General features: G+C 34.1%; 1 protein-coding gene across 1 annotated transcript in view; it reads right to left on the reverse strand.

Moving 5' to 3' along the window:
• Positions 1 to 4,526: 4,526 nt before the first annotated feature.
• The window catches only part of LOC128992528 (uncharacterized), a 154,895-nt gene continuing 143,169 nt past the window's right edge, over positions 4,527 to 16,252 (reverse strand). The window contains exons 2-4 of the mRNA XM_054416149.1: positions 15,302 to 15,462; positions 6,040 to 6,167; positions 4,527 to 4,760 (exon numbers count right to left, since the gene is read on the reverse strand). Of these exons, the coding sequence (XP_054272124.1) occupies positions 4,689 to 4,760; positions 6,040 to 6,167; positions 15,302 to 15,462 (361 nt within the window). The 3' untranslated portion in view covers positions 4,527 to 4,688. The remainder of the gene's footprint in view (positions 4,761 to 6,039; positions 6,168 to 15,301; positions 15,463 to 16,252) is intronic.

Below are 16,252 nucleotides of genomic sequence, written 5' to 3' on the forward strand. Positions count from 1 at the left end.
GGCTATTGCCAAAGTTCGGCAATCCAAGTCTGTTTTGAAACAGCAAAATGTAGTAAGAGATAGAGCGAGTGACATATCAAATGCAATTAGCCAAGAGGAAGCAGGAGTCGTTAGCAAAAAAGTAGACTCTTTCTCAGAAACAAGCTCAAGGTAATGATCTAGAGAGCCGTGAAATCTTATCGTCAAATTTAGAGAATAAATGGTCCAAGTACTAGATATTTAGGAAATGTAAAGATGAACTTGTTTTGGAAGATGGCTTGATATTAAGAGGAAGAAGAATGTACATTCATACGTTGATGTTTACGGAAAGAAATTTTAAACAAAATTCACGAAGGCCATTTAGGTATTGTGAAATGTCGTTCAAGAGCAAAAGAATCCGTCTGGTGGCCAGGTTGCTCAAGAGATGTGAAGTCTGAAGTAGAAGTTGTGTGTCTTGAACACCGTCAAGTGTACAAAGAGCCTTTGATGCCCACAGAACTTCCAAAAGGTCTTTGGATTTATCTTTCTGCGGATCTATTTATATTCAAACTGAAGGATAAAAACTTCCCTAAAACCTAAAGCTATCCCACTTTTTTAAGAGGAAGGTTATTTTAACAAAAAGTAGCAAAACGACCATTGGTGATCTGCTTTCATAGGATACACTAACAACCACTTAGCTAAAAGATTCGCCCAATCCGATTCATAGGAAAACTAGGAAAATTACAACAAAAACTAAGTTTTATTTAATGTTTACTAAAAATACCGGGATTCATCTTTGTTAGGTATATTGTCTTATTATTCGAAATTAGTCTAATTAATATAATAGTGACAACATTACAGTTAAAATTCAACAACAGGTAATGGAAAGGCAAACAAAAAAGTCTTACAAAATACAAATTATTAGCCTAGCACTGAAAGGGTTAATAAACCATTTACAAAAGGTAGAAAAATGAAAAATTACAGGTTAAATTCTGGCAAATCAAACAGCTTTAGATTTTATAATAAATTAAAGGAAGTAATGTTATTCCGTTCTTCATCCAGTGTGCAAAAAATGCAAAGTTTCCAGTATTAAACATATAATTTATATTTTCCATAAGAAAAAGTAAATTCAAAATAAAACAATGACTATTCAAATCAAATCAAATCAAATCAAATCATCTTTATTTTTGCACAGAAAAAAACTGTATAATAGCGTCACAAGAATCTTATTATATAATAAAACTAAATTATAAATGCTGTTAGAACTAAAACGTAACTGAAGAGTATCTTAATTTGATCGGCAACTTAAAAAATCTTTCACAGTGTAGGGAGCTTGTTCCAAGAGAATGCGTTTGACCGCTCTCCCAAATTTGTCTTTGTCTTGCTCCACTTTCAGGGGTTCAGGCAACACATTGAAAAACCTGATACTATTATAAAATAGGTGTCTCTCAAAGAAACTTGTCCTGTGCTTAGGTAGCTTAATATTGTTTTTTTGTCTGAGAGTGTACTGCATTGCATGGAACTGTGGTTGATACAGATGATAATTTCTTTTTAAAAACGATAGACAACTGAGTATGTATATGGATGGAAATGTGAGGATATTGTATTCCTTGAAGAGAGGCTTGCAAGAAGTACGACGGGATATTCTGAAGGCTGCTCTTAGGGCTTTTTTCTGAAGACGGAAGACAAACTTTGTTCGTACGCTCTCACAGCCCCAAACTGCCACCAAATACGACAATAATGGGTAAATCAGTCCATAATAGGCACTCAAGGTTACACGAGAATCGGTAAACCTCGAAAGACCTCTGATCACAAAAATTCCTGTGCTAATTCTTCTGGATATGAGCTCTATATGGTCATGAAAGTTGAGCTGTCTGTCTAAAACCAAACCAAGAAACTTAGCATTGTTACAAGAAGAGATCTCTTCGTCACCTATCAAAACAGTCAGTGGGACTTGCTTTTTTGAGCTGTTAATATGGTATTGGAGCATTTTTGTTTTCTTGCAGTTTAGAAGAAGTTTGTTGTTTTGGAACCATTGCAAAGCTCTATTGGAACTCTCAAATGCTGTTGTCTCTAGATGAGCCACGTCTTTAGCTGAGACGCAAAGTGAGGTGTCGTCGGCATATAAACAAACATCTACATTTGAACTTGGATTATTTGATACAAAAGAAGGCAGGTCATTAATGAAGAGCAAAAACAGGATTGGGCCGATGATAGAACCCTGGGGAACACCCCGAATAACAACAGACGAAGCAGAGGTAGCATGATTACGAATTCCTTGGGAGTCAACAAAGGGTATCCGGACTGATTGAGTTCTTCCTCGAAGAAAGGATGACACCCATTCGTGAGCTAAGCCCCGTATTCCAAGACGGTAAAGCTTTTGCAGAAGAGTAGGGTGATCAACCATATCAAATGCTTTAGACAGGTCAAAATTTATTCCCAGTGCAGCGTCTCCAGAATCTAGGGCTCCTGACAAGAATAATACAACATGATTGACTGCGTCGAGGGTCGATTTTCCCTTTATAAACCCAAACTGGTGGGAAGACAAGATATTATTTTCCACCAAAAATGACCAGAGTCTGTTCAGAAAAAGACGTTCGAAAACCTTGGAGAAAGTTGAAATTAAGGAAATTGGCCGATAGTTGCTACAATCAAATTTGCTTCCATTCTTATGAATAGGCCTAACAATGGCATGTTTTAGGGAAGATGGAAAGCATCCCTCTTCAAAAGAACAATTTATCAGATGGACCAATGGAGCAGAAACTAGATCATATGTTTCTCTAAGAAGTCGAGAAGAAATTTCATCTGACCCACTCGATGGTTTTGGTTTGAGTGAAAGTATGACTTCTTCTACCTCGGGTTTGGTGACAGGGGACAAAAATAGAGAATTGCTTACAAAATTGAGAGACTCTGACAGCGAGTTCACCCTATCTATACAGTCACTTTCAGTGTGAAATTCAGTCCCGATATCAGAGAAGAATTTATTAAAGATTCCAGCGACTGTCCCTGGATCTCCTACTGTACCGCCATCTTTGTCAACCAATGAAATGTCGAAGTTGTCCTTTAATTTAGGACCTTTGGTGTCATTTATGATTCCCCATATTGTCTTTGATTTGTTCGATGACTCAGATATCTTAGTAAGGATTTTGTCTGATTTTGCTTTACGGACAGCCATTTTGAAGTTTCTTTTCATATCTCTGTACTTCAATATCAAAAGAATTCAATTCATTGAAATCACCCCATTGGTTGTTTAATAGAGAATTTTGATAAACCGTATTACTGCTTTTATTATCTATCTATATATTAATAGGCAAGCATGTTTCTTTAAAACCATTTTCCTTAGCTCGTGTGCATCACAGAGAAAATCTACGCATACTGTTGGAAAGATATTTTCCTGTAGATGTGCAGAATCCCTTTATAAATTAAAATAGGCTCAAAAATAAGCACAAAAAATGAGTTCAAAATTTTGGAAAAATTAATAGGATCTAAAGGGTTGCCATGCTGGTGACAAAATAACAACAATAATAAAACCAGAAAATAAAAACAAAAGGAGAAATTACAATCACATGTTTTATTTACAGCGTGGGGTGAAAATAGGTAAGCCTGTGTTTGACTTACAACTAAAAATTCCATCCCCATGTTAAAATTCTCGCCAGGTTTTAAAATAAATTATTCGTCGTTGATGTGAGCCACCAACAGATTGCGCTGATCAAAATGAAAAATCTTTGCTGGATAAACGATTTTTTTTACCAAGTCAAACTTATGTAATGACTTATTGTATGAGCCATAGCAACTGTTATGACCAATCAACTTTGTCAGCAGGAGAAATAAGGTAGAAAACATTATTTTAGACATAAATTCTGTGACTGGCTCACTCAAATACATGTTTTTTCAATAAAAAATGAAACAGCTGATCCATTGATGGAATGTCTACTTCAGTCTGCTATAGTCAAGTGCATATTACATATTTTTGGTCGAGTTTTCGACCACTGGACGACCACTAGTTTTATTTGTTATGCAAATTTTGCACAATTCTAACTACTCTCTCAAAAGCCTACTTCCAAATTTATCCTGGGGAGAAATATTGAGTTTTATCATTGTTCTGGACAGATTATAATTGAATCTCCCTTGGCAGTCTAAATTGTCGGGATCTGGATAGCTTAACTGGCTAAGAACAGCTGTTTCTTTAGTCAGGCCTATTTACTAAAAGCAAAAAACAAAAAACAAACATAAAAAACAGAAAAAAATCAATGAGCTAAAATTTAATTAGACTACGGGTATCGTTTCAAGCTGTTAAAACACCAATACAATGTACTTTGGCTAATCACTCGACAAAGCCAAATCAATTGCCAAATCTATTGTCTCCAGCATGATTTTCACTATGCAGTTGTGAAATCCGTTAGGAAGAGTTATCCAAGGAATATGTCATTGATTGTATAAAACTCCAAACCACCCCTACATGAAGAATATTGTTTATTTCCTCAAGGTTTCAAAATACCATCTTACAATTTGAAACATAACCCCACTTACAAACCAACACAACAGTCCAGGTCCAATGAAACAGTTACATTTTAAAGCAATTTTAATCACAAAGTTGAAACAAAACAAAGTCTAATATAATGATACATAGTTCTGTCTACAAGATAAAGTGGCCCCACGGTGCTATGACGTCATCGTGAGGAGACGTTGTCTTATCTGATTGGTTGCTGTACAAGGAAGTGGAGGGGGGACTAGCGACGTCGCCCCCACCTGAGGGGCTGTCCATGGGGGCGCAGCGTACCCCGCGTCTCCGCTGATACTACCTGCAAGAAGAGTGGAAAAAGTGTAAAATGTCTTTAAATTTGAAATTTCTTCCAATATGGTCCTGGATAGAACCAGCTAGTCTAAAGCTGGGTTTTCCTGGGCACCGAAGCGGAGAGCGGAGAGAGGAACGCGGAAAGCGGAAAAGAGATTAACATGGTGTTCAGCTCCGCTTCTAGAAAACAGTAACATTAAATTACCTAAGACAAATGGAGTCCGCTCTCCGCGTTCCTCTCTCCGCTCAACACTTCCGCGCCTAGGAAAAACCCGGCTTTGGACAAATAGCTGACATATAATTTATTCAACAATTACAACTTCACAATTATATAACTTCTCCTTTAGCTTTTTCTTACCCCTTATCATGCACGAATGGACTATTACTTGTAATTCAGCCTTTTAGGTTTTACTCTTCTGGACGAGGGTAATTCTTCTATCTCACCCTTCATCTGTACAATCCTAAGGAACTACCACTACTTCTTTTATCTTCCGTCTACTAGAAGAGGCATCCACCGGAAGTTTTTTCCCAATCTTATCTCTACGAGGCGTGACGACGAAAACTATCATCACATCACTTATTAATTGTTCTGCAAAAGACTAACGTTTCTACCAATGCATACTTTACCTATCTCTTCATCAGCCCCAGCAAGTATATACCTGCCAGTTCACCACTTACCCAATCTCATCTGTCTGGGGAATGAGGTCACCCTTCAGAGAGATTCCACTTTCCTACTTCTACTTATTTCTTCCCCTTCTAAAAAGCCATCTCTACTACTGCCTAACTCGTCTACTATCGCATCTGTACTCTTTTTGGAAGAGACCACTACTACCATTACCTCAACTAACTAGTTTTTCTACGTCCTCATCTGTTGAAGGGACCTCCAATTTTAGTACCTCATTACTCAACCTTATCCCTGTGGGAAGTGACAGCTACTACTTTCTCTTCTACTTCTTCAAGCTACAACTTCATCTACTTCTCTGGGAAGAAGCCACTACTACCACTACCTAATTTTTCTATCTCCTCATCTGTTCCAACTAGAATGGAATTACTCCACTTACTCAACCTCATCCCTCTGGAGGGTGAAAGCTAATACTTTCCTACATCTACTTCTTTCTCCTACTGTCACTTCGTCTACTATCTCACCTCTAATCCTTTGGGAAGAGGTACCTACCACCACTACCTACTTTTATATCTCATGTTCAACTGGGAGGTACCCCACATACATATCCCTCTAGGAAGTGAAATCTGCCACATTTCTACCTCTACTTCTTATACTTCCTCACCTCTAGTCCTCTAGGAAGGAACTCGTTGATATTGTGTGCTCGGCTGGGTCTACCGCTATTCCTGAATGTGTCCGTGAAGGGCTTCCACCTCGACAGAACTGACAGAGCTCGCTTCTCTGCCATCAGCTCTGCAACACAAGGGAATGAAGAGAATCAGTGTCGTTGTAAAGGCATTACGTATTCATGTCAACTACAGGTCGCCGTCACACACTCTACCAAAAATATGTATTGTGCAAACTTCTCTATTTCCACCCCACGCTGTAAATTAAACATATGATTGGAATTATTTCCATAAGTTTTTATTTTCTGTTTATATTTCGTAACCAACATGGCAACCCTTAAGGTCCAAATTATTTTTGTTTTGTTTTTAATATTATACTTTTTTCATTGAATTTTGATTCTAAAAGCATACACCTCATTTTATTGCAAAATCTTAAGCCTGTTTTGACGTTTCTCATGGGGTACGTTTTAGTGACGGATTATATTCGCCGATGAATACAGTATAAAAATAAGTATACAGTATAAAAATTATGTAAGGTAAATGGACCATTAGCTGACAGTGCTCCAGAAGCTGACAGTTTGAGTTTCTTTACATTATAATGTGGCCTCTTAAAAATATTTACACATGATTGCGTTGTTAGAAGAACATATGTTTATTCTTGATTTGTTTGAAAAAAATCAGTGAAATTTAGCCTATACTCGCTGAATGGTGGTGGTTTGAAAGCGACAATGTCTGTACACATCACATTTAGTCGATTCCCTTAATGAAATTGTTAAGAAGGTAAGTTTGGTTTTTTGTAATTTCGCTAAATTTCTTAAATAGTATTAATGATTAGGATCATTATTTTTATCAGTTATACCAAAGATTACATATGCTAACGCAAAAGTTATACCTTTGTTGACAATTTCATGATAAAATTGGGGTGTTAGGGGTTTTGGATTTAAAATTATATCAATGTCAGGCTTTGGTACACAAAAGCCATACAAGTTCCACTAGCTGACAGGGGATATTTGCTACTTGCACAATATTAAATTGGTTTTACCCATCGAAATTTGCATGCTATTTATAATTTATGTGATCTCAACCACACCTTAAAATGTCATTATAATAAAGAAATAAGACCCCATAACTACTTTTAGCGAATTTCCCTATTGGAAATAGAGCTATTACCGTAGGTCTCATGGTAATTTTTTAATATAATTTTTTTAATGTAAATATTTTTTATTTTAAAATATGTAAAATAATTTTTCTTAATAACGTTTTACATAATTTTATTATTTAATTATTAAGTTAGATTTTATTCGTCTTATAAATTATAAAACCCTTAGGTTTAGCAGGCTAGTACATTTATAGTTCCAGTGTCAGCTACTGGGACAACCGACAGTCAGCTACTGGTACAAGCACTTTTTTCACTGTCAGCCATTGGAACACGTACAAAGGTTGAATTAAGTTTAAAAATGTTATAAAATATATTTAAAAACCCTTTTTGTATGACAAATTTGAAAACTACACTAAATTTAGAATCACATAAAATCCGTAATATCTCTTTAGTTCCTATTTATTCAAAACCACGGATTATTAAGTGCGTATAGTTTCTTATACTGTCAGCTACTGGTGGGTTTACCTTACGCAGTATAAAAATAAGAAACAGTTAAATCTTATTTTTAATAATTTTCAGTTATATTATGTTGCACTTTAGTCTTGGGTTACCATACGTCAAGAAACTTCTTATAAATACAATTCTTTATTTAGTTAAATTTGTAAGATGGCGTAAGGACAATTATTAAACAATTAAAACATAAAACTCGCTCAACGTATTCTGCCAAGAAACCCTTTAAGTTGTCTTCAAATGATCCATAAGGATAACAAATCTATAGGGAAAATAGGACAACAAAAATGTTAAATTTAAGACGTTTGATACTCTAAAACGGGTAAATTTAGCATTTTGATTATGCAAAATAAGGGTTTAGGAGGAAGAGTATGTTTGGAACGCTTTAATAGAACATGAGCCATCATAATTTCTTTGGAATTCAAAAACAAATGCGGAAATTTTAAACGTAATTACAAATTCTGTTTGAATAATAAATTAAACTTCTTATAAAGCGTTTTCTCGTTGCTATTAATGCCAACCTTTTCTTAGAAACATAAATAGATTTTTTACCCAATTTTTAAAATGAGGTCCAGAATTGATTTCTTAGAAATTATCTTTGTAGGAACTGCGTTTTAGGAATATTCAGTTCTTAAGAAACGTTTGTGTTTTGTACACTAATATTTTCTGTTAGAAATTACTTTTCCAGTAAGTAATTTACTGAAGTGAAATTACTGAAGCAATTCAAACGCAATTTCATATTTAACTTTACTAGCTGTTACCCACGGTCTTCACCCCGTTTGACTTCAAAAGTATTAATAAAGCTATTGATAGGTTAGGCTATTTATTATAGAATTATATTATTTATTATCTATAATATTAAAACGAAACAGTGTTTTTTTTATTTCTCGATTCCGAATCAACCACTCGACGGATTTTCATGATTTTTGTGTTGAAAGAAAGATAATTTTGAGAACTAGGGAATGTCGAAGCCATAATTTTAGTTTAGGGTCCCAGTTTTTTAGAAATGAAGTTTTAATTTTTAAAAAGTCTAGCAGCCGACGCTAAGATTCTAAACTAGCTTTTGGCATAAAATAATTTGCTTAACATAACAGCTGTAAACATTCAGCTTTTGTGTCACAAATTCAGCATTTGGATAAAAATGTAAAGACATACTTAGGGTTGACTTATTTATACTATGTGTAATGATAATCATTGATACGCTCAATTCTTCTGTAAGAGGATGACAGATTAATTAAATATACATAGTAAAATATACTAGGATGTTTAAATTATTTTTTAAAGCAATCTTTGTAATCTTCGATTTGTTTTAGAGCAATATAATTTGTTTTAACTAACAGCTGGTTAAATATAAACTATGGAACTATGAGGTTATTTTATTTACTCTTATTTTGTCATTGATTATAGGAAATAAGTAAGATTAGTAGAACACAGTTTAAAATACTATAGACCAAAATTAATTAAACCACAGTACAAATCGAGGCTCTGTACAAGAGTCTTAATAAAAAAGGATAAATGCAAATTATTTTACTGCTCCAATTTTCAAGGAAAGAATAGAAAAATAACAATGTTTACATGTTTTAAATTCTTCATTGTAGCTTTTTGTTTACAATTCATGTTTGTCTGCTTTAACTTTGTTTGGATTAGGCCCGGAAATATTGATGTCATAAAGAGAAGATCAAGAATAATCAGGAATCACGATTTTAAATTACCACCACAACCTCTGCCGGGTTTTATACGTTCAAAGATAAACAGATGGATGACATAGATTGAACACAACGTCAACATTGACCTAGGATACTGCAATTAGACAAACCATCCTTTTATGAAATCGTATTCAGTTTTGGTATCCATTTAGATAGGAAGTTAACTTGGAAAACACACATTTGGAGAAAACGGCAACAACTAAATTTAAAATCTAATCAGTTAAATTGGCTCATCGGAAGAAAATCAAAACCTAGTCTAGAAAATAAATTATTGCCATATAAAACTATATTGAAACCAATCTGGACATATGGAGTGCAACTATGGGGCTCAGCGAGTACTTCTAATATAGAAATTCTCCAAAGATACCAATCGACAATGCTGAGGAAGATAACAAATGCACCATGGTATGTCAGCAATAGAACACTACATCAAGATCTTAAGATGCCTACAGTTAAGGACGAAATCATGACCATAAGTGAACGATATATTACGAAATTGGAATCTCATCAAAATTATTTAGCTCTTAACTTATTAAACAACGTGGATACAATTTACAGACTTAAGAGGCTATCAATCCTGGACCTGCCCTACAGATTTTTGTAAAGTGTTTTTATTGAAAAAATTGTTGTTGAGAGTGCTTAACAGCTATTTTTAATGTTCCAAAGTAAATTTTTTGTATTACATAGTATTTACTTATTGTTCAATATATGATAGAACAGATTGTAAAGTAAATAAATAAATAAAAAATAAAAAATAAAAAAAAGGTTGTGGTTACGTTTGGGGGTGCCTATATCAGCGCCCCCAAACGTGAAAATATAACTTTTATCTAACTATGAATTATTATTCAACTATGAATATATTGTAGTTTAAATTAACTAATATGGGAAATTATGATGTATATTTATTCAATGAGGGTGGGTAATTATCAAGGATAGATCTGATAATGGTATGGATAATAAACATTGACAATTACGTCATTAGCTTTACTAGCGTGTTTACTTTTTATATTCCTGCTACATGTGACCAAATGAATGTTCAAATGAATGTTATTTGAACCAAACAGCTGTTTCAAAACAAACTGTTATTGTTTTTAATTTTCTTTGTTTACACTTATTTATTTAGCAATTAATGCAGTGAAATTTATATAAAGGATAGGTGTGACGATTAGTTTTTATGTTAGGACACCAAAGTTAAATTATGTGTACTGTGAATTTTATTGGATAGTATCGTTTTATTTTAGGTCGTTTCTAATCAGACCTACTGGAAATCGTGTATAGTAGTTGTATTGTGGTGGTAATAATTATGGAAGAGGCAGGTATGCAATGGAAGGTGGTATCGTTGACTAGGTCTACACAACTATACACTTCTCAATTGACTATTACTCTCTCTACTGTAGGCTACTTATAATCAGTGTGCGTCTGTGCGAATCGTCTGCCAATCTCACTTCAACGCTTTTCACATCGTAAAAATTGCAGAATTGCTGTTTTATTGTAAAATTATCGGATTTGAAATGCATACCTATCGTATAGGCACGGCCTCCGTGGTATAGGCCTATGATGGAATAAAACATATTTTGTCACACAACATATGTTTACAAGATTTTTTTTAACAGTTTTATTTACGATCTGTTTTGTATTAAAACTGCAAGAAACTTTGTCTACATATGTGTAAACTAGCTGATCTGAATCGTTCACGGTTTTAACTGACTACTGAATTCCCGTACGTAGGACGGGCTAACACCTCGTTATATTATTACAAGTAAACTACAACAGTTGACTTATTCTCCATAAGAATAACATAGGGATTTTAAATTTACAATTTTTTGGAATTTTCTCTGTAACCATTAGGCGCACAATAACGCTTCAATATACTAAATTATTTGTTTCTTTAAGCTCTACAAAATGGTTTGGAAATAAATTGTAAAATTTTGTGTTTTTAGGGTCAAAAATGGGAAAACCCTATTTTTACCCCATAAACCCCCCATAAACCCCCGTTCCCATAGTCCGATCATGGTGGTTCGCGAACTCGTTCGAATAAATGTAGGTTTACACGTTTGTACCAAATTTCATCGAAATCGGATCATTTTTGCTCAAGTTATCGTGCTGACGGACATACATATATATATATATATATGAATTTTAACGGATGGTGTTTTTGGCCTCTAGGGACCTCAAAACGAAAAAATAAATCGGTCCCGGGTCCAGGTCTTACCATGAGTACTACGGTAATAGCTTATTCCCTAACACGTTAGTAAAGCTAATGACGTAATTGTCAATGTTTATTATCCATCCCATTATCAGTTCTATCCTTGATAATGACCCACCCTCATTGAATAAATGTACATCGTAATTTCCCATATTAGCTGATTCAAACTAATATTCATAGTTGAAATAAAAGCGCCCCCAAACGTAACCACAACTGAACACGATTTCATAAAAGGATGGTTTGTCTAATTGCAGTATCCTAGGTCAATGTTGACATTGTGTTTAATCTATGTCATCCATCTGTTTATCTTTGTACAAAACCCGGCTGAGGTTGGGGTGGTAATTTAAAATCGTGATTCCTGATTATTCTTGATCTTCTTTATATGACGTCAATATTTCCGGGCCTAATACAAACAAAGTTAAAGCAGACAAACATTAATTGTAAACAAAAAGCTACCATGAAGAATTAAAACATGTAAACATTGTTATTTTTCTAATCTTTCCTTTGAAAAGTGTAGCAGTAAAATAATTTGCATTTATCCTTTTTTTTTATTAAGACTCGTGTACAGAGCCTCGATTTGTACTGTGATTTAATTAATTTTGGTTAAAACTGTGGTATAATTATCTCTACTAATCTTACTTATTTCCTATAATCAATGACAAAATAAGAGAACCTCATAGTTCCATAGTTTATATTTAACCAGCTGTTAGTTAAAACAAATTATATTGCTCTAAAACAAATAGAAGATTACAAAGATTGCTTCAAAAAATAATTCGAACATCCTAGTATTTTGCTATGTATATTTAATTAATCTGTCATCCTCTTACAGAAGAATTGAACGTATCAATGATTAGCATTACACATAGTATAAATAAGTCAACCCTAAGTATGTCTTTACATTTTTATCCAAATGCTGAATTTGTGACACAAAAGCTGAATGTTTACAGCTGTTATGTTAAGCAAATTATTTTATGCCAAAAGCTAGTTTAGAATCTTAGCGTCGGCTGCTAGACTTTTTCAAAATTAAAACTTCATTTCTAAAAAAACTGGGGCTCTAAACTAAAATTCCCTAGTTCTCAAACCAACACAAAAATCATGAAAATCCGTCGAGTGGTTGATTCAGAATCGTGATATAAAAAAACACTGTTTCGTTTTAATAATATAGATTATTTATTATTTTTTTATTTATTATTATATTTTTATTAATATTTTTTATTATTATTGGGTTATTATTGAAGGTTAAGGAAATAAAAGCCGATAAACAAAACAGAATAAAGTTATACAATCAAATAATCACACCTTATTTTCATGAGGTAATAAATTAAAAGAATAATATACAAATAAGTATAGCTGAGGTATTTTTAACATTAGGTATATGGAAAGTTTCCTTTATAAAGGGATTACGACCATAAAGGGCAACTGATGTAATAATGGATAGTTTTGCGCAAAGTTTCTCGTCATGACGAATTAAAAGTATATGATTTATAGGGGTGTGACTTGTAGTTTTCTCAAAAGTTCATGGGTACTTTGGGATTATGGATACTGTAAAGCTTTATGAGATGAGGTTTCTGGACCTGATGATGGAGTGAGGAAGGCAAACATTAATCGTCCATTTAATATAATTTATAAATATTTACCGTCTTGTTAATGTTTACAACATTATTGTATATATTGCAAAATGTTGGAGACGCACTTTACAAATCTGCGTAAAAAACACCAAAAGGTCTAACTAGCAACAATGAAGTTTTTCTTGCTAAAATTACTAAGTTCGAATAGTGGGTCACTTGTCTCACGTGTTTTACATTTACTGTGTTCAAATGAAGTGTTAACTTCATGTAGGCTTAGCTCAGTACATGAATGAAGTGTGGTTCACTGAAGTGACTCACGTGAAGTGGTCTGATCAGTTTAATGCCTGGATAACCTCAGAAATAAATTATGCATTCGTGGTCAAATACGTGCTCTGTCGAAGAGAATACTAAGTAACCACCCACCACAGAATGTGAATGGACGGACTTGGCAATACTACCCTTAATACTATTTTGTACAAAATTATAATTTGACACAAATCGATTTCAAAAAATATCTAATACTTGTAGGGGTAGTCCAAAAATAATATTACATTGTTGGAATACACAAATTAAATTAAACTCATGGTTATGCATAACAGAATATATATTTTTTCTAATAAACAAATAGACAAGATGTTATAATTGACTTATACAAACGATAGTTTCACAATGATAACAATGTTAAAAAGGACATTTATACGAGAATTTTATTCCCACAAAGGCTAAATGTCAAAGAGGCGTGCTTCAAAAGACACTGTTTTTGACATCGCCAATACTTTACGGGCCAACCCAACTTGAAGCCAAATATGGTAATTTGGATACATTAAATCCTTTACCCATGTAACTAATTTTATAGACTTATTTAGCGATGTTGGCTAAACTTTAATTGCTTACTAATATTATTGACCACAGTTTTAGTTGGCTACTATTATTATCAATAGTACAAATTGGCTTACCCTTCTATCGTTGTGTCAGTACAATGTGTTTTTTTAAGCTGTAATTTAAGTTATCTGAAAACTAGTTTAAACTCAGAAATGCTTGTAGATAACTTAATTATAAATTAATATTATTTTTCAATTACAAGTATTTCAATTGTATAAACTAGAGCACATTTGAAAGAAAAAACTACATATTTAATAACTAGTGGACTTTTTTCTCAGCTCGTGTGCATCGCAGGGAAAATCTACTTATACAGTTAGAAAGATATTTTCCTGTAGATGTGCAGAATCCCTTTATAAACTAAAATGGACTCAAAGATAAGCACAACAAATTAATTTAAAATAAAAAATGACATGGGCCTTATGGGTTGCCAGGCTGGTGACGAAATATAAACAGAAAATTAAAACAAATGGAAGAAATACCAATCACATGTTTAATTTACAGCGTGGGTTGAAAATATAAAAGTCTATACATTACATATCTTTGGTCGAGTTTTCGACCACTGGACGACCTCTAGTCTCTTTTAGTAGAAATAATAATCCGTTTGTTCTCACAAACCTTGAAGGGAAGGGTGTTAAACCTAGAATTAGTACAACTTTAAGTCACTACTTGTGTTTTTATCGCAATTTTTATCTTAGTAACCCTCTTTTAACCTTCAAAAGAGTGATATACCCAAATATCTCCCGATTTGGTTTTGCTATGGAACAATCCAGACTCAACACTTCACAAAATTAATTTTATCTACACATATTTATATTTTACGATGGTAAAAGAGTACGATTCACCAGCTCCAAAGTCCTACCCGAATAATAATTCAGGTATCCAATACATATCTCTTAAGAAATCAGCTTCTTGACCAAAATTATTTGGTACTTACGTATTATACCGATCACACCGATAAATCGACTTTCAAATAAGATTTAATTAGTTTAAACTCAGAGTAATAAAACAAAATTTGGTTTTATTACTCTGAGGTTTAAATAACAAAATCTTCCTAACCTAACCTAACCACCCTTAGGTTAGGTTAGGTTATAGTTTTTAGTTGTGGACTGGTGTGGTCGGTATAGTACCTAAGTACCAATTTATTGTTTGTATGTGTATTGTCTCCCAAACAGTAAAATTAGATTAACCTTCTTAAATTTATATGTATAGAAACTCAAGTCATGCACTTAAAAAGTAACAATTCCTGATATATATTTCACAATGAACGATGAAAGTGTGATATCTCCCTACCATCTCCAAGGTCTCTCCTCCAGATGGGTTCATCCTCTGACAGCTCCTGCGGGAGGACATCCTCTGCGTCGAACCATGGAAGTCTAGGTGAGAGGGCGGAGACCGGGGCGAGCAGCGCGGCCATACACGCGGCTGCTACCGTCATCCACAGCATGGCTACCCTGGGGACAAGTGGAAGTGTCAAATGTGGTCGAGGGGAGAGTAGAATGTGGGGTGTCTTTATTTACTTTTGTTTTCGTGTATGCTAGTGTATATGCTAGTAGGATGAGATTATTTCATGAAATAACCCCACAAAACCCCACAAAACCGCGCTCCCTTAGTGCCATAGTCCTAAGAATAAACGTAGGTTTATAATATCTACTGTAAACATGTCTCTACTAGTAATTGACTCAGAGCATAGACCGTCAGCTGTGCTGCGGTTACCATAGCTTCTGGCGCACACCGCTTGGAGCGCCATGTAGTTACGGCGTACGCGCTACGTAAACTACAGCGGTGTGCGCCGGAACCTATGGTAACCATGGTAACCGCAGCACGGCTGACAGTCTATATTTAATTCTTTTCAGAGTTACTTTGAATGATGCCCCCATACAGCTGATAGTGCATCAGCTGTAATTTTAGAGGCTAGCTGCAGAAACACCGTTTATTTTGATTTCAAATTAATAGAGAAAAGAGTAAACCCTAGTTGAACCATACATTTATAAAAATATCTGTAATATATTTACAGGCTACTCACAGCTTAGTTATCAGGGTCAGCTATGTTACCCACTTCCACCATCAAGGATAAAGTGAAGAGCCAGGTAACCAATTAGAAATCAGGATTTTCACTAGTTAGATAATATGGTTAGATATGATTACCATACGGAAATCTATTCAGGTAAATAAATTACCCTCTTAAGAGCATTGATTATACAGTACCAAGTTTAATGTAGGTATTGTAACATCATGTAGGTA

Source organism: Macrosteles quadrilineatus, unplaced genomic scaffold (assembly GCF_028750875.1).
Source record: "Macrosteles quadrilineatus isolate MER2022 unplaced genomic scaffold, UCM_ALF_1.0 Scaffold_4__1_contigs__length_99947679, whole genome shotgun sequence".
Classification (NCBI taxonomy): Eukaryota; Metazoa; Arthropoda; class Insecta; order Hemiptera; family Cicadellidae; genus Macrosteles; species Macrosteles quadrilineatus.